The 20,409-nt window shown below is 35.9% G+C and overlaps 1 protein-coding gene across 34 annotated transcripts in view; it reads right to left on the reverse strand.

Moving 5' to 3' along the window:
• Nucleotides 1-20,409, reverse strand: part of LOC108717747 (neurexin-1) — an 830,073-nt gene that overhangs the window by 74,711 nt on the left and 734,953 nt on the right. For 33 of the 34 annotated variants that reach the window (XM_041564308.1, XM_041564317.1, XM_041564316.1 and 30 more), the window contains one exon: nt 51-222. In XM_041564308.1, coding sequence (XP_041420242.1) covers nt 51-222 — 172 coding nt within the window. Of the gene's footprint in view, nt 1-50; nt 223-390; nt 399-20,409 lie in introns of those variants that run through there. The other variant, XM_018265053.2, reaches the window with a different exon arrangement.

A 20,409-nucleotide genomic window follows, 5' to 3' on the forward strand; every position in this document is an offset into this window, starting at 1 on the left:
CTAATAATGGTACTAGTCTTCAAATTTTTTTTTTAAATCAAATTTCTTACCTGCAGGATAACGTTCTATTACCGGCCAGTTGTCTACGTGCAAGGTGGCATTACCCCCACTTCTCGTAAAGCGCACTGTATGGTATTTCCCATCATTTATGATTGCATTAACTTCTTCAATTGATATGTCATCTGTTCCAACATTAAATTTCACTCCAATTTTCCCTTGGTGCTAAAAAACAAAACAACACAAAAATTAGCAATTGCCATTTGTTTAGGGTGAAGGCAAATAGTTATATTCTTGCTTTTGTTTTATCTATCTCCTCTCTCACTCTCTTATATACAGTACTTATATATGTATTTATGAAAGGAATGCATTCCACAAACATTTGCACAATACCTTGGTGAATATGTGTGATATGTATAGTTTAAACCAGAAATATGATGTTCCAAAATGCTTTAGAATATCATCATCATAAGAAGACCTTCATAACAGTTTTGAATATTGAAAAACAAGTGCTACGGGATTAGGCAGTCTCTCATAGGCTCCATTTGAATTAAATAATTCAGATTTTATAGGTCCCGTACCTGTATTACTTTAAAAGACAGAGCTTGTGCATTACATCCTTTGTAAATTGTTTTAATTACAAAATAGCCCTGTTATTTCTGGGACTAAAACAGGAAAGAAATATTTAGATTTCCTTTGTCAACAATTGTCAGAGCAGAAGATGGTAATTAACCGAATCGCCAGTACAACTATACAGTGATCTTTTGTTAAGATGGCTTTTGCAACCTTTGACATGATGGTAAAATATATTATATTTAAAGCTTCACAAATACAAGTCATAATCAAAGTAAATGAACGAGCTAATTATGAATTAAACATTGATGAACTAATGCTGTACTGCAGTTCCTTCAGTGGTTGCCCTAATTTTAAAATTAATCTTTCCTGGCTAAAAGACACTTTATAGACGTAAGTAGGTCACTCATTTATTTTAGCCAAGGATATTTTAGAGTAAAAGTTAAACTTTATTTTTTTTTTAATTTCAAATGTTGGTTTAAATGCATCCCTACTGACTCCCAGCTGTAGATACTGGTGATGAGTGAATTGTTTAGCCAGGCATTGATTTGCAGCGATGGGGGCTGCCATTCAAGCACAGGATATACACTAGATAACAGATAAGTTCTGTAGAATCCCATTGTATACTACAGAGCTTACAGTATCCACCTGCTGTGCCTTTTCTCCTTTTTCAGCTTTGAATGGCTGCCCCCATAGCTACACAGCAGCTTGTTTATATAAACTATAGTAGTTTCTGAAGCAAACACGTCAGTTTTACCAGTGTAGAGCAACAGTACATTATATTGCCATTTTGAAGTGTTACTGTTCCTTTAAGTACAGTATATAAACGTCATACATTAATGCTCTATCAGAAGTCATATTTCTATACACATGCTTTGCTTATATGCTGTCCTTATGCCTAGGTGTTTGCGCAGGATCAAATCGATCATCATTAGTATAAACTTCTTTAGGGATATGAACACATCATCAACCTTCATCCAAAGTGAGTGTTCTTTTGATCAGCGAGTTTGATGTTTCCTATGCCTTTTACTAATTGCAGCCATCGTCTAAATTCCAGATACACAAGTAGCTTAAAAAGCTTTGCTTCATGAACTAAAACTGCTTATAGTTTGAATTCACATAAAGGCAGATGTTCCTCTCTTTAAAGGGATTTTTAAGAAAGAAATGTTTTATTTAAAAAAATTAAAGGAAGGAACAGAATTTTGGAAATTTTTGAATGCTATATATTAATCAATAATAAAAATTGATATAAAGATATGGGACCTGTTATCCAGAATACTTGAGACCTGGGGTTTTTTGGATAATGAATAGTTCTTTAATTTGGATCCTCATAGTCTACTAGAGAATAATGTAAACATTATGGGCGTTATTTATCAAGGCCCGAATATCCAAACCTCGAATAATTAGTGGTTTTCAGAGGGGAAAAAATGAAGAATGTATTAAAGTCCAATGGTCTAAAAACTCAGAATCCGAAACACCAGCATCTAAAAGCTCTCAACATCCTGTATAAGTCAATGGGGAAGGTCCCAGTGTCTGTGCTGATGTTCATTACGATATCTGATGAGTTTGAGGTTTCTGCGCAAAAAACTCAGAAAACTACGAAAAAATATAGTTTTTGTGCAAAACTCTGAACAATTCGGAGTTTTCGGGGAAAGCTCCGAAGTTTACCCGACCCTATTTTTATGGGGCTTTTTTCTTCATAAATAAGATCCATTCGGGCAATCAGAATTTCTCGGATTTCTAACTTAGAAATACTGAGATAAATTTGGACCTTGCTAAATAACCCCCTAAATAAAGCCAACTGGCTGTTTTTTCTTCTGAAAATAATGAATTACATCTTTTTTGGATCAAGTATAAGGTACTGTTTTATTATTACAGAGAAAAAGGAAATCATTGAGTCTATGGGACAGGCATTCCATAATTTGGAGCTTTCTGGATAATGGGTTTTCAGATAACAGTTCCCATACCTGTTATATAGATTTAAAAAACAGTACCAGACATCTATGCTACTGGCATACTGGTTCATTTGAGTCAGCACCATTTATGCTATGTTGCCTAACAGGCAAAGGATTTAACATTTACATTAAAATGTTTTGAGTAATAAATGGCTGGTAGACATGCTGTATTTTGGGACAAATTATTTATGACAATCCTATGAATTGACTACCGTCTTCCTATAGAATTTGGTGTGGGGTGTTCAGTAAGATGCCTTAATGAAAAAATAATTTCTTCTCAAGGTCTGCTGCTCATTCTTCCAAAAGTCAAATGCATTGATGGACTATGAGAAAATATAAGAAGGTTCTAGAATCCCTGTCTCATCATAAAAAATTAGGCAGGTGGTAGCTCTAGAATAATCCACCCTTATATATTGTTGTTAGACATTTTACTTGCCTTCCTTTGTAGAGCCCCTATCTTATTTTATAGCAATGGGACACTCTTTAGAACCAACACCTCTTATCCAACATTGGTGGCTAGGATATGATACAAGGCCAAACAATTGCTAAAAATATATAGTATAAGGGTGACTTCTAGGTGTGGCTTGTGTACTAGACAAATACCCATCATCCTAAGTAAGAAATAAGAGAAGAAAAAAAAGTCAACGACTATAATTAGTGTAGTTATTGGCAAGCATCTCGAAGCCTACAGTAGTTGTTTTTAACTCTCCTAAAGTTTGTGAACTTTAAATATTTCATACTGTAAGTAGATAACTTTCACTGCTGGGTACAAAGGAATAGTTGGTGCCATAATTGAAAATGTCCAGCTATCTCTGCATTACAGCTGCAGAGAGAGAAGCATTTTATCTTACCTCTGGTGTTTTGCTGTTATATTCCAATAATAGATAAACAGTCATAATAAAAAAATGTTGCACTTATATTTATACATACAAGCTAGAAATTTCACCCTGATCAGCAGCCAGCTGGAAAAATAGAAAAATGCAGCTGAGATAGATCTAAGAAGATAACAGCAGATACATAGTGGGGGGGCTGGGGTCAACAACACCGGTGTTCAATGGGAGCCCAGTCAACTTAAAAACAGCAATGGAGAAAGTTGCAAGCCTTTGTTTTTCAAGATATGGTCACTTTGCCTTCCGTTTACATTTTTTATTTGCTTTCAGTGCAAGCTAGCAGTTTAAAATAAGAATACCATTCACCAAGACTGAATTCATAATTTCCTTCCGAAGTAAAATTTGCATAAGCTCCATATAAATGAATATAAATCAGCAAACCGCAGAAGGTATTTTTGTTGATACAACATGTGTATTTATCATGACTACCTGCCTAATTTATGTATTCACTACGTGATTATATTACTTTGCATACTTAACGCTCTTCTGTAATCAGGTACATGGCATTCTTTATGGAAATAGCTGGGTTTTGACTAGAGGGGAGGGTCGGCTTGCTCTATTATAAATTTCATACTAGAGGGGAGGGTCGGCTTGCTCTATTATAAATTTCATACTAAGCAAGAATCCTGCTTAATATAATGATTTTCTATGCTGACTCAGTATCATCTTCCTGCTAAATGTGAGAGAATGCATTTTGGAAATGCATTAACTCTGTGTAGGTGCCATGCTCTGCAGCTAAAATGAGCCTTGTAAAGTGAACAGAATATTTACAGAATAAGTTGTAAGCAATTTTGTTATCACAGGTTTAATATTAATAAAGCATGTCAAGATAATATGAAAAATTTGTAATAATTAAAGCCAACACTTAAAAATCGACACAGCATGAAACCAAGATACGTTCTCCTGCTTTGTAAGATTTCCCCCCATCACTGAGCTAAAATGACTTGTGGGGCTAAATGATAGAAACTTGCAATATTTTCTATTATTGTAATAGCTATGAAAAACTAGAGTTCATAATGTTTTATACAGATTATTAAATATGTATTGGGGCTGCAATAAACTGTATCAACTGTGATGAAGTGTATGTTAAAGGCTCCACCATGGTCTCTGTCTTCTGCTCAACCAGGTCTGTTCATGGAGAAACTTCAGTTTAACAATAAGAAATTACTTTCTTGTGATGTGTTAGGTGGAACCATACAAATGAAAGGGTAAAAGGAGCTCTAAATCTATAAATGCATGATCATATGACTGATGGACTGTAATATAGTTTATTATTTTTATACAAGGATGTCCAGGCAACCGTAGAGCGGTAGATTTTGAAATAAGCTACTGTAGGAACCCATAGGGTTAATTTGCCCCTATGGTTTTAAATTCCTCCTTTTCCCTAGTTCTGATCTGTGAAATATTCAGTAATAAAGCCCAGTATAAAATATAGCGGCGCACCGAATCCACTATTTAGGATTCGGCCGAACCCCCGGATCCTTTGCAAAAGATTCGACCGAATACCAAACCGAATCTGAATTCTAATTTGCATATGCAAATTAGGGTGGGAAGGGGAAAACATTTTTTACTTCCTTGTTTTGTGACAAAAAGTCAGGTGATTTTCCTCACCACCCCTAATTTGCATATGCAAATTAGGATTCGGATTCGGTTCGGCCAGGCAGAAGGATTCGGTGCATCCCTAATAAAATACAATTTTTGCAAATGACAACACAGAGTTTGTATTTAATTAAGAATGATTCTTGAATGTAGGAGGTGATGTTAAGTGGTGAGCAGATGGGAAAAGCTCTTTTGGCCTGCAGCACAATATCACTCGCATTAAGAAAGCTCAAATGATTTGCAGAAATGCATAATTAAATATCTTGCTGTGAAATACATTATTTACCACTTCAGCACTGATAGAACAGTAAAATACTGCCCCTTAAACCAGCACCTTTACGTGATAATATCAGGTATGTAGAATATGATGCTTTCTACTAAAATGACCAGAACTTCTAAGCACTAGCCAACAGCGATCAACAATGCAAACTCTACAAATGAAATAGCGTCAAAGAGATTAAACCAATAAAGCATGTGTGTTAGATGCAATTTCCTATTTGTTTTAAATGGCTTCCTCTGCACTGGATCATTATTTCAAGTAATATGTGCCATGGGTGTTAGGCTTCAGCAGGTATTTGTGTGATGTATTGCTGATATTTCCAGCAGCCTAAAAACCATCTTGAAATATAAGAACAGGGCTGTCAATGGTACCAATGTAAATTTTATGACCCCCTTTGTGCAAAATCTTATATAAAAGTGCAGGATCTTTTATCTGGAATCCAAATTGCTTTCAGTTACGAGATAATCTCCCATACATTCCACTTCTAACTAATTCTACTAATTTTAATTACTTTGTACTTACAATAATAATGTAACTAAACTATCGGGTTCATTCAATGTTTATATGTTTTTAGTAGACTTAAGATGTGGTTATCCAAATTACAGAAAAAAACCTTTATCTAAAGAAGCACACTCATTATTTGCCATTATTATAACTTAAAACATGTGACTCCAATGTATTCCATGAATGTAAGACATGTATGTACTGTTACAGTACTAATATGTGGTTATAGTGGACCATTGCTAATGTTTTGTATGGATTGCATGTTTTGTTGAAAAGGAAGGTGCCTTTGATTATAAGTGCATGAAACATGTAAGGCTTTGTTTACATCTATGTAAAGAGAGTCTGCAGTTCCTTTACTTTGCCTGTCTGTGGGATCTATTACTTCCCTTTTTCTTTCCTTTGTTTGAATAAGAAGGACAACAAATTCTGAAAGATCTTACTCTCACTGAGATATAATGGATTCTGTGTGGTCCAAGAAGAGAGTTCATATTACAATAAACAATATAGCTATAAGTGACACCCAGCAATGTAACTAGAGGGGGCGGGCCCTGGCGCACAGCCGGGTCCCCCCACCCCCCTCCGTATGCCCGGAACCGGCGGAATTAGTGGCGCGCGAGCTGCCGAGGGGGCCCTGAGGGGGTGCGGGCCCTGGCCCAATCGCACCCCCTGGTCCCCCGGTAGTTACGCCTCTGGTGACACCATTACATGTTAGCAGGAACAAGCAGAAAATAAGGTTTACCTTTTTGGTGGAAATACAATTGCAATAAATGCCCCTACCTCCTGACCTGAAAAATGAAGCCCACTTATAAACAGGATATATGTTATCTACATTCACTTCATCCTACACCTTAATGCAAATGTCCTTCTGGTTCAGCTTACTTGGCTAATGGCTTCACACATTCAACATTATGGTTCTAAATATCCACAATCAAGAAGAAAAATGCAAGTTTTTACTCACCCCGGAAAAGATATAATATAAAGGAAAGTTCCTTTTGTTTTTAAAATGTGTTTAACACACCAATTTAACATCTTCATACATTTACGTTTCTACTGGAAGTGGTAAAGTATCTATTTCATTTAGCGGTTATAGGCTTGACTCATATGTTTTATAATATATTATTTACTTCCTTTCTCAGAGCGTGTACGTTAAATTGCTAAATATGTTATTTTCTCTTTATTTGCCTTGGGGTTTATTGACTGGAAATCTCTTCAGCAACACTGATGACATTTCTAGCTACAGTACAGTATGAAGGAACTGTGAATGTTAACAATATTCCTCTTCGCTGACATAACAGTTTTATGAACAGAAAGATAAAAACCTGCTGAAAAGCATAAGTGAAACTACAGTATATATAGTGATGTATGATTAAAACCTATTTTCTCAAACTACTGTAAGCCTACACTATCAATGTCTTTATTAAAGTCATACATTTATAGCAATAATGTTTATATTCTTTCCATATGTCAATAAATCCAGTAGGAATGTTCTAAACACTGTGTTTCCTCCAGCAACTTCTTTATAATAAGTGAAGCTTTTTTTAAACTCTGCATTATTTGTATTTTTATGAGTTTTCCTACAGTATGTGCTATATACTTTAGATGGTGGATCAAGGAAAACATTGGTGCATGATGCATTTTATATTTAGTGAGTTTTCTTGATGCCTGGTGGCTTCTGATTGAAGGTGATGCTCCTGGGCAGTCATTAGAAAGCTATCTACAGGTAACGTTTGTAATTGAATTGGTATGAGTCTGGTATGCCCTGTGGGGCTGTCTACTGTAATTCATAATAAAGCTATAACATTAAAGGCACTGATGTTTAACTATGCCTCATGCAGGGACATATATGTCATATACCAGGCATCGTTCTCCAACAAACTCTGTCTCAGTAATAAGACAAGACTATAAGACAATCTGGGGTGTTTCTCTTCTCTTCTCTGCATCTGTTCTCTGTCTTGATTGGTTTCTCCAGTTTTAAACATGACCTCAATATTAAAAACTGATGCACTTAAGACATTCTTTGCCTGGGAATTATAAAAATGGAAATACATATAGACAAATACAAGAGTCCTCTGCATTGGGGCCATTGGTTACGAACCAACAAAGGCCGATAACACATTCTTGGGCAGATTTAATTCAGTGAGAAAATGAAAATTTACAGTTTTTAGGGATGGGCGAATTTGACTGTTTCATTTCGCCAAAAAGATTTTGTTGAGCGGAGAAATTTTTTTTGACGCTTTTTTTTTTTTTTTGACGCTTTTTTTTTTTTTTTGACGCACGACACCATACAAGTCTATGGGCGTCATTTTTGTACAAGGCGAAAAAATTCGCCCATCCCTATTTATCATGTTAAAACTAATGGACGACATTCAAATTGAGGAGAAACCCTTTTCTCCTAATTTAATTCTAGTGTTTCCCCATAGACTTCAATCGTTTTCACTTGATAAACTGTGAGATAGGCTTTTCTGAATTGAACTGCATCTCAAATTGAATCTCAAATGATAAACCCTTTTCCTGCTGAATTGAATCTGGCCCTTTATATTCAGTGAGACTTGGATCATATGGGGAAGCTTAAAAATTATGGCTGCAGGGAGTATCAAATATATGGTTACTTATGGTTGTGAGTTTGCAAATATGAACATGGCAGCTACAGCAGACTAAATTGTATCATTTGTGCATTTCAGTGTCAAGCTAGAGGGCACAATGCATTGAACAACTAAAAATATTTGAACCCAAATACTGATATGTTGCCCCGAGGAGGAGCTAAATAATATTATGTAGAGACAGTAAAAGAGCAGACAAAATATATTTACAAAAACTCCTATTGTAAAAGTGTGCCATTGCTATGCTGCCCATAAGCACTAGTTTGCTCCGTTAGAATTGGGGGAGAAGATTTCTGATTGGTTACTATGTGTATTTGGACTGGGACAAACAACTATTCATTTTACAATAACAGCTGGAAGGACAAATAACTGATGATTACAAGAGAGAATTCTGTATTTTTCTTAGGGTGCCCATTCACCATTCATAGAAGTATCATATAAAACTTCTCATTTCATTGGCACTTGATTAAAATCCTGCTTGACTCATTTTCTAATTGCAAGACATGAAACGCGTCAAGTATGTTTTAATCAAGTTCCAATAAAATGAGACTCTTCTATGAATGGTGGCCTGGTGAATGTGCATCCATTGAAACAAGAAGTTGTTATTGGCTCATGGCTGCAGCACCTGGAAGATCAACAACATCCGGTGAGTGTACATGAAATTTCATATCTATTTTCAAAATTTTAGTGAGGACTTAGTTGTGATTTCAAGAGACGGGAGACAGAATTCCAATTCTGTATGTATTTTTATAAAACTGTAGCAGTGGTATTCTTGGGGCCATACATATGAAGGTGTGATACACATCAAATTTCATAACTATATCAGGAGGAAGTGTCCGATATTGGCTTATTTATAAATTTGTATAATGATTTGTATAGCCAAAACGAAATCCTCATTTCAAGGACAACAATGGCAATTTATGAATGTACCATTTATTTTTAAAATTACTTTTTAGGGGTTTAAAATATTAGACACGTCTTTATAAGTATGCCCTTTAAAGTTGGAAACACAGAATTCCAAAACACTGCCACAATTACCATCTACGTTTTTAAACCTTTGCCTATAGTGGATGATCATCAAAGGGGCACTGCTAACTGCAAACATATTTGAAGTTTTACCAGGGAGGAGTATTTGCACCAGTATTAAATAGATCTGCTTAGAAACTAGAACTTGGCTAGGTAATGTAAAATTAGCATATATATGAATTCCAACTTATTTTCAGGTTAGGAAAAGGTGCTGCATGAAAAATCAATTTTTGTATGTTATTAATGTTAACTGGCGTCCTGAAATTCAATGGGGGACACAAGCAATAATATTCTAAGGTCGTTATAACAGTAAGAAAAACTTCTGTAAAATTATGTTTTAAATTATTTCCCTTGCTTTTCTTTTAAACATATTTTAAAATACATTTATGTTGTTAAAATATACATTACATTACATCTCTTTGAACAAATATTTTTTGAAACAGAACAGGATATTTTCTAATACTCATCATGAAATAATTCCTTATCTTATAAAAAGTCCTGCTGTAAAACCCAAAGCTTTCTGGGCACTCAGATCCTCCTCCACATGTCAAAGGACTTGCAGACATGACAAATGACAATATGTCTCCTTCTTTTCTCAACAGACCCTTCAGGTTCTAGACCTTTAACTTGCCTGCAACCTGTCAATGTATTCCCTTACTTCACCTAATTAACTGCCTGGAAGCTGAATGCAGGCTTCTTCAGTAATAATTATTGCTAATTACCTCTGTTTTACTTTCCCTAACAGTGTTTATGCACTAAAAATGGCTTGAGACCACTAGCTTGATTGCCAAATTTTGGAAACCTGGAGGACCAATTTCAATTGACCACATTTTATCAGCAATGGATGTACGAGCGGATATGGAACTAATGGCGGCGCATAATGAGAACCGACTCCCCACTTATGATGCCATTTGGCAGCCGTGGATAACTTACAGAGGAAAAAATACTCGATAGGCCTGGAGGATCCACAATCTGGACACTTTTCTACTTGCTTTTTTATGGCCCTCTCTCTCATCTACTAACTTGCATCAAAACGAGACTCTTACTTAGAATTGAAACAGGTCCCACTACCTGGTGTGACTGATCCTTTTCCCTTTCCCCCCCCTTTTTTTTTTTTTTTTTTTTTTTTTTTGGGAAACCTTCCGTATGTTTGTTTGTTTTTTTTTGTTTCTTTCTCATACTTACAGTTTGGCTGTATTTCGGATATGTGTAATTGCACATGTTTATTCCTGTTACTGCTGTTTAACAGAATGCTTCGTTTAGCTACTATGGTGACCTTGTTTATGGTGTGAAAGGTACAATGTCTGTATAATATTACATTCTGTGTTGTTGTCAACATCTTTGACTGATATCAATAAAGAAGTTATAAAAAAAAATGGCTTGAGATCTAGGCAGAGAAAATTTTTGACATCTATGATAGTTAGATAGAAGGAACGAAAATCGGCAAAGTTTTGTGATATATCAGTAGCCTTGTGCTACAACCATTAAAATATATCTTTGTATATATGTATATAAAAATAAGCGTTAGCTGGCATGTGCAGTTAGTAAGTTAGTACCCAAAGCTAAATTGCAAGTATCAAATCAATATAAATAAATACAAACAACTTTCACTCAATGTGCTGTGCTTTCTAGGCTGACATAGAAGCAATTAGAAAACACAGCTCATAGTGGTGGATCCATCCAACAGGGCACTGAATCTAGCACATCTTGATGTCCCATTATGACAGGCTTATAGCTGTTTTTTTCAAAGGACTAGTACAGAAAATTAACAATATTCTGAAGACCAAAAAACCAACAACACACACATGCATATACAGTATGTACACACAATCACACCACACATACTCTCAGAATATTTTTGGGGTTATGTAGCATTAATGGCACCTTTTCTTTCAAAACACATGGAACATTATAAGTCACTTTTCTTTTATTGCAAAATAATGCTCATGTTCATGTTCTCTATAGAATTTAAACTCATAAATAATAGTAAAGTGGGCTTTTTTGGAACCCTCTAATTATTTCTCAGAGGATCACAGTGACAAAACATGCAAGCTTACAATAAAGACAATGGGGCACATTTAATAATGTGAGAAGTTTTCTTATTATATACAAAAGTGGTTCATAATGAAATTTTATTCTAAGGTGCCCTGGTGACCATAAAGAAGTGAAGGAGAAAAGGCCATGACAGGGACTAGGAGGGGAGCCAGAAAAGGTTAATTGGCAAGAGATTGTGGGAAATGGAGTGCAGAAGGTGATTGGTTGGAGGCAAGAGGAAATGTAATGAACGCTTACCCTGGCTGTCTAGCGGCCGGTGGGGACGCCCGCCGAGCATGCCTGCAGTGTGGTTCCTCTCCCTCTGGTGGCATGAAATTGAAGAGTATTTAAAGGGCTTTGGGCTGGAAATGACTGCCCATTGTTGGGTCTAACTTGTTAGTATCCTGGGTGTGATTCTCATCTTGTTTGATTCCTGTTTTGACCCTTGCCTGCCTGACTATTCTGAACTCTGCCAAATCTGATCCTTGCCTGCCTGACTACTCTGAACTCTATGGGCAAAATGTGAGGTGCTACTCTGAACTCTATCAATGCTGACCCTTGCTTACCTGACTATTCTGAATTCTACCAGTATTGCCTGACTATATTTTGAACACTGCCTGTACCGACCCCGGCCTGTTTGACCTTAAAAGTCATCCGGTTATAGTTCCTGAAATATCAGAGAAATATCGACATTCAAACCAAATTTCACTCTGACTGGCCATATTGCTGGGCTTTTCCATGATTGCTTTAAGCCTCCCAAGGGGGATCAGTTCAACAAATTTGTAACTAATGAGACATTAGCTTTAATTATTTTAATGTGGCACCTATTTAATATCCTTAATTTAAAAAATGTGTATTTTTTTAAGTGCAATTAGACGTTGTAGCTGGCAACGGCCATGGACACATATGGTTGCTAAGTAGCAAACAGTTTAAACCTTTAATTTAGAGGAGAAATTACTCTTGCTAAGTTAATTTAATAGTGCAGTTTTCCTTCTCTATATTTTGAAATGAGCTCTATTTGATTAAGTTAATTTAGTATCTTTCCTTCTATGCATACCCCACAGAGGGCAGTAGTGTTACATTCATACTACCACCTTTAATTTTAAATTATAAAGAAATTTGACTTTAAATAAAGTCCTTCAAAGTGGTGTTCATCTGTAATGTAAATATAAATGGCTTTTGTACAAACACAGAATGTAACCACTTGGCTTTAAACAATGAACCTAAATGAAATTTTTCAAGGAAACATCAACAATAAGGTTTGGTGCAAGCAAACACAACATGCTGCCATGTCAACTTCCAGGACAATGCATTTGGCTTTTGACATTCTAAAAATACCCGCCATCCAGCCTGGTCAAGTCCACTCCAGTAAAATCATGACACTGTTTAAAGTGTGCCCCTATCAAGTCCACAAGCCACATCACACAACTGCAAGTAGTCATAAAAAAAATATATATACTGTATATATATATATTTATATCCATAGTGTCCCTTCTACATGTGTATAATGTTACTATTTAAAAATAGCTAAAAAGTGTATTAAATAAGTATTAACAAAGTTAACATTTAAATTACCCAGAACATGTATCTATATGGTACAAATCATGTTACCAACTAGAATGGCTAAAAACATTGTGGAAAGAAATCTGGGTATATGAGCAGTAATAATATCATGATACCCTATCTCAGGCAAGTAATATAAGGTGCCGCTAATGCAATAATTCATACTCAATCAATCCGATATATACTTAAATCTACTAAATAGAATATCATATTCAGTTATCATCAGTTAGGACCTAGCTACACCCAGAACAAACAATCATAGGTAACTAGCCAGAGAATACATTTAATTTAACCCTCTAGGTGCGACTGTGTCCAGGGTCCGCATCCACTTTGCTTCACGTTGTAATAACAGTTTGGATCTATCACCACCTCTCCGTAGGGGTGGAATATAATCAATCAGAATTGCTCGTAGAGTAGACAGCGGATGTTTATGTCCTAGGAAGTGTCTAGCCAAAGGAGTATCTGATTTGCTCGTGGCCAAAGCCGTGCGTATAACAGAGCGGTGATTGTTCATACGCATCCAGAACGAAGTTACACATTTCCCAACATAAGAAAGGTCACATGGGCACACTATGCAATAAATGACAAAATCAGAGATGCACGTCAACCTATATTGGATCCGGTAACATTTTCCACTATGTGGATGGGAAAAAGTTTCACCAGTTAATAAACATCCACAGGTCTTACAACCCACACATCTATAGCAACCATTTCTGTTCGACCTGAGCCAAGTGTCCACCCTATCGGTGCATATATCAGTTACCATTAAGATGTCCCTTAAAGATCGGCCTCTACGATACGCACAGGTGGGTGGTGGCATATGGGTAAAAGGCAAACCAGCATCCATCTGGAGTATCGGCCAATGCTTCTTGACCACAGTATTGATTTTTTTACTCACAGGTGTATAATAGGACACAAACACGATATTCTCCACTTCAGGTGTCTTGTTTTGACGCTCTCTCTATTTCGGCATTAAGGAACACGAGTTGGTATCCCCTCTCTAGAAAGCGATCCCGCATTTCTCGTGCTTGCTGTGTGGCTGTATTAGTCCGTATTAATCCTAAACACTCTCAGAAATTGTGTTTACGGTACAGATTTTAAAATTGATGGGGGGTGATAGCTGTGTGAATGCAAGATCGTATTTCGATCCGTAGTCTTGCGGAATAGGGTAGTGCCCACTCCACCTTCTGTGCGAAATATCCACACATCCAGAAATTCCACATTATCTTTGTGGTAAGTAAGGGTAAATTTAACCGGAGTGGACAGTGCATTGAGTTCAGCAGCGAATGTCAGTATTCCAACATGGTCCCCTCACCAAATGATGAAAATATCATTGATATATCTACAATACAGTAGAAGTTGTTCTGTATATCTAGGGTGGATGTAGTGTTTTTGAAATGATCCATATATAAATTGGCATAAGAGGGGGCCACGTTGGAACCCATCACTGTGCCGGTCTTCTGCAAGTAATACAGTATGTCTGTTCAAAACAGAAATAATTGCATGTCAGTAACATCTCCAATAAAGTACATAGAAAGTCAATAGGTGGATTTCCTTTATGATTTCTACAAAGTGCTTCCCTACAGGCCGCTATACCATCATCAGTGGGGATAATAGTATACAAGCTACATACATCAAGAGTGGCAAATGTGACATTATCAGGCAAAGGTCCTATCTGGCGTGGTATCTCCAACAATGAGGGCGTATCAGCAATATAAGATGACATCTTAATGCATGAGGGCTGTAAGTAACTATCCAAAAACTTGATTAGAAAACAAGGACTCTCTTGCAGCAACAGCGGCAATAATAAGTAGGGAACACATGTTGATAAAGATAACACCTTGCGTGAGAAGAAGGTACTTTATTGATTGTTAGCTAACCAGTTGGGTCATTGCAGGCTGTGCATACAGATAGATTTTTTTTTATTGTAAAGCTTAGATCTGCTTCCCAGAAATACAAACATATCATTACACTGCACAAATGTTGTTATCTATAAGTAAGTATCATATAAATATTGCTGAATTCAGCATTCTGTCATTCTATATCAATGAGTAAAGCATCTGTAAGTTGTAAACTCTACCCCAGAGCAAGGTTTAATGAGCTCAGGGACCGGCAATTGTGTCTCAGTGGTGACATGTTACCAGATTCTGACAATCCTCCCCCCATCCTCAAATTCAAACCCTGCAGTAGCTTTTTGTGGTTACATGGGAGGAACACATTGAAGGAAAAATTATAATGACTATGGCTTGGGTCAATGGGGTATGACTACACCCCTCTCAATTTAGAGAACAATAACATGTTACCAAGGGGAAAGTTGCTAAAAGTCATGTACCAAAACTGTAGATCTTAATAGGAATAGAAAGGAAATTGTAGTTGAAACCCATACCCTCTGAGGCAGGCTTTATTCCTTTATCTCTCTTTCCACAAGCTCAATCCCTTGTTAACACCATCAAAATTGATACATAGACCAGCATTTTTCATATTGTTAACAGAAAACATAAGGTTTTATTGATGCAGGTCTTCCATCTAGCAGAGAACAAACTATTAAATGGGACCTGCTGGACAACAATTTCCCAAAATGAGAGCACGGACTAGCACAAGATTTTACAGACTTTTTGCTAGTGCACAAGACTGTACTATTTATTGTATGTTTAGCAGAAAACCTAGGAAGGACTTACATAAAATATCTACTACAGGTATGGGACCTGTTATTCAGAATGCATTAGGACCTGGGAGTTTTTGGATAATGGATCTTTCTGTAATTTGGATCTTCATACCTAACGTCTGCTAGAAATCCATTTAAACATTAAATAAACCCAATGGGCTGGATCTTCTGATACCTATTAATTACATCTTAGTTTGGATCATGGACAAGGTGCTATTTTATTATAACAGAGAAAAAGGAAATGATTTTTAAAAATCAGAATTATTAAAATGTAGTCTATTAGTGATGGGTGAATTTATTCCGCAGGTGCAAATTCGCTTTGAATTTGTGTGTTTCATAAATTTGCAGCGAAAATGTGCTGTCGTCACAGGTTCTTGATGGCGGTGACGGAATAGACGCCGGCATCAGCTTTGAATCGTCGCATGTGACAAAATTCGGCCATCACTAGTGATGGGAGAATTTATTCGCCAGACGCGATTCGCCGCCAGCGAATAAATTTGTGAAACGCCCGCGAAAATTAGCGGCAAAAATTTTGTTCGAAAAAAACGGGCGCCGGCGTCAAAAACGGGCGTCGGTGTCAAAAATGAGACGCCGTTTCGCGAATTTTTCGCCGTTTCGCGAATTTCGCGCGAAATTCGCCCATCACTAGCCATCACTATAGTCTATGAGAGATGGTGTTTAATTCATTGGTCTGAGTGCCAAAGTTTAAATATCTGCATAATGTGGTCTACCACTTATTTGACAACATTGCCAAACAAGCTGAAATTTATGTGCATTTCCAAGTCAGTGTAAACAGTCAATAGTGCAAATATTTATAGACATTAAAGCGTTCTCTGTTATCTCTATCGTATTATATTTATATACTGAGCATAATATGTACCTTGCTAATACATTACATACTGTATATGGAAATCTAAAGATGGCATTATTTTCTGAAACATCCTTCTCACCAGGGAAAAAAATATAACTATAGCCTATTTAGTACATATGTTAAAAAAAACAGTAATTGGTTTTGAGCCCTGTGCAAAGTTTTTGCAGGAACCAGCAACTCTACAATCATTAGTACTATTTCTATCAATATTGATCAATCCTACTAATAGAATTCACGGCTTTTGACCTTGTTTTAATATGTAACAAAAAGTTCCAGCTGCAGGCACTTTGCCGGCATTCCGAGGAAACGAAAATTCAAATGCATCATTAATAGAAAAACAGTATCGGTGTTGCTGAGCTTTCGAACCCATGAGATCATGAAAGGTCCATTAATCTCACAAACAATGAACCTGTCTCACTTTTACCAAAATCTATATACTTCAACCTTATTAGAGCCATTTAGACACATTTTATTTCTAAAACAAAAGCTACTGAGTAGTCTACTTTTAGATTATGGGTCGAAAAGAGACATTTTCAAACATGCCACCTAAACACATATAGTAGATATCATCATTTTGCAATTGTAACTGGGAAATCTCAACATAAAACATATTATGGTTGAGGGTGCCCTATTTTTTTAATACATCGACTTTTCAACATGTTCTCAGCCAGAATTTTTAAAAAAACATGTTCACTGTCTACAATAAAGATGTTCCCTCACTGTGTACAATAAAGATGTTCCCCCAGTAGATAAATATTTTGAAAATCGGATACACTGAGAAGTAGATTTAAAACCAAATTTCAAAAACTAGTCCATTTTTTATTGGCAAAACAAAGCCATTATGTAGTTGTTGTCAAGTGGATCCTAAATTATAATGACATACCATTAAGTTTTCTTAGAAACTGGGACTGATTTATTTCTAAAGTTACTTTCATGCCCCAGTGCAGGAACCAAACCAATCAGATCGTTGTTTTCATTTTCTAACTAGCTGAGGGATCAAAATGAATTGCTGATTGGTTAAAACTGGCAATTGCACTTGTGCCACCATGCACCTTTACTCATAATTCAGTTTGACTGTCCATGCAAAAAAAAATGCAACTAACAAAAAGAATGCAACTAACAAATGGAAATGAATGAATGAAAAATGCTGAAGATAATTGGACTTTTGTTCATGCTTTGTCTAATAGGTTCTTTAGGGTAATGTAATGTATTTATTGTGTTTTATGTGGGTTTCCTTCCTCTTGATCAAAGAGTCTGGCTTTTTTCAGTTTTATAAGCCCTTATATTTGAGCATGGAATTCACTATTCATTTTAAGCCTCCTTCAGCTACAGGTATGTGCTTTCAGTGTATTTGCCATAGACACAGAAAAAGAATATTCCTAGTAGTCTTTTGATGCTCTCTTTAGGGGATCAGCAGTAGATTTTTTTTGTAAGTGAAATGATAGTGTCCAGAGCCTTCTGAACAACCTTGATTTCTTTTTGAAGCGTGCACTTCACAAACACACTAGATAAAGAAGCCTTCAAAGCATGCAATGCTCACAGGAAACTTGTAAAGAACACTTGTGTTTCTCTTCAATAATAATGCTACAACTGCTATGGATTTATACCCAATGCAGCAATTCCTATATGTATCCCATCTTCTTTGAGGCAAGGGTCATTAAATATATCAGATATCTTCTTGCATAACAGTGGACATCAATGGAAAACAGACAGACTAAGCGGATAATAGAAACATGCTTTTTTTTCTTTTTCTTTAAAAGCATTTTTGATTGTGTTTATAGTTTAACTTCTGCTTTTCAAACTGAAATAACTCATAAATGGAAAGAGGGACAATCTATAATGTTGTAGTACTTCTTTCTATGCTACCAAGGTATTAGGGTTCGATATCAATAAGATGTTAAAAGAGACAATTTGGGGTGGGGATGATGGTTGGATAGCACTTATTTATAAAGTATTTATAAAAGCATTTAAAAAGACACATCCATTTATTTTTGTGCAATGTCAATAGCTTTGAGTGTTCCAGTGCGCTATTGAATGGTCTCCAACACAGATCTATAGGAGTTTTTGACTTGCCTTGACTTGCCTTGAATTTTACTGAATGATTAGGAAAAAACTGTTACTAATACAACCCCAGCTAGTTCAAGGTCTATAAATGTAAATATAATCATTTATGTAGATAAAAATTTAATTTCAACATTCAAAACCAAGGACAAGTACGGTATCAGTGTTCTTCTTCGCACATTTTTGCATTGTCATCTTATACTAATGTTTCTCTTAACATTCAATCAAAGTCACAAACAAGATGTTCCCTCTGCTGGGGATTTCCATCTTTATCTTGGTCAGGCAACTGGTATTGGCATTAATGCACTCTCTTCCCCAGGAGTTGGCTACGAGCCATTTGTCTTTCTAATAGACACGTACAAGGTTGTTTCTGCTGTCCTCCTCTGACATATGCAAAAATGGCATTAGTTTGGGTATTTCATTTAGTGCAAACATGAACCTACTTATATAGCAATATTCATATAAAAGCTGTATCACTGTAACAAAATTACTAGTATAAAATGAAACTGGGTAATTACTTTTGTTTAAATCTATTAATTATTTGTTCTTTAAAATCTTTTATAGATTTTTAAAAAAATTATACAAGGCTTCACATATGGTCTTTGAAATGCACTGAAGAATTGTATCCATCTTCCATGTTTAACTTTCGTAATCTTATTAATAGCAAATTAGTAAAAGTCGAATGACCTATATACATAGGGACATATTTATCAAGAATTGAATTTGTGAGTTGTGTGAGGGGTTTTCTACCTTGAGTAATATCGAATTTTGAATGTTTGCGTATTTATGACAAAATAGAAATGTCAAAATCTCGAATGAAAAACCACGGGAAAATAAAACTCGAATGATCAAGTTTATGTCCCAAAAAAAATTGAATCGCTCGAATCGATTGAACTTATGTCCTGAAAACTCAAATTGGTCTGTATAAAAGTCTTCAAATCAACCGAAAAACTTGAGCTTTGACTAGGACAACTCCCATTGACTTCTACATGACCTTGCCAGATTTTAGATGGCACTTTTTTCAATTTTCAATCTTCAAAGTTTTTTTTTTGCTTAATAAATACCAGACATTTGAGTTTTCTTAAATATAACTTGAATGTGTGGTTTGGTGCAAAACAATTTTGAATAGTGGAAAACATCCAATTCGATTTCTGATAAATTTGGCCCTTAATATATATAAGATTTTTGGGTGCAGCCATCCACAATAGCAATATATATAATGTATCGTTAACTCAGTCAAAAGTGAACTGTAGGCAGAATAAAGTCACATGGAAAATGTTGTTGTTTGTTATGTTAACTGGCTGCTTTCAGCTGTTGTGGACCATACCTGAGACCATACTCTCAAGTTATTTCCCCAACTTCCCAGTTTTTATTTTTGTAAAAGGATTAGACTGCTAGAAGGCCTTTGTGAAAGGATTATGTGAAAGGTTTAGTCCTTTCCTAAATTAAATCACCTTTAACTATTGTTTTTAAAGTGGTCTTGTGCTACCCATCAGATAGACAACTCATTACCAGGGGATCTCACAAGCATATCCTCTTGGGAAGAATCAACCTTAAAGATTCATAAACAACTGGTATTTCGTATGTACAGGATATGGAACTTAGCCCTAATTTGTTTATGAAAATCACTTCACACTTATGGAAGAGCATATTTCCTCACTTGTACAAAAGTGACAATGAATAAGAAGTGCCGTCTCTCTTGTTATCTGAGGTGATAATGGAGACTGGCTTAGCATTGCTAGAAGGCGGTGGGATGCCTTTTCAGGGCTTTCACAAGATCAGCAAATGAAA

This window comes from Xenopus laevis, chromosome 5S (assembly GCF_017654675.1).
Source record: "Xenopus laevis strain J_2021 chromosome 5S, Xenopus_laevis_v10.1, whole genome shotgun sequence".
In the NCBI taxonomy this organism is placed as follows: Eukaryota; Metazoa; Chordata; class Amphibia; order Anura; family Pipidae; genus Xenopus; species Xenopus laevis.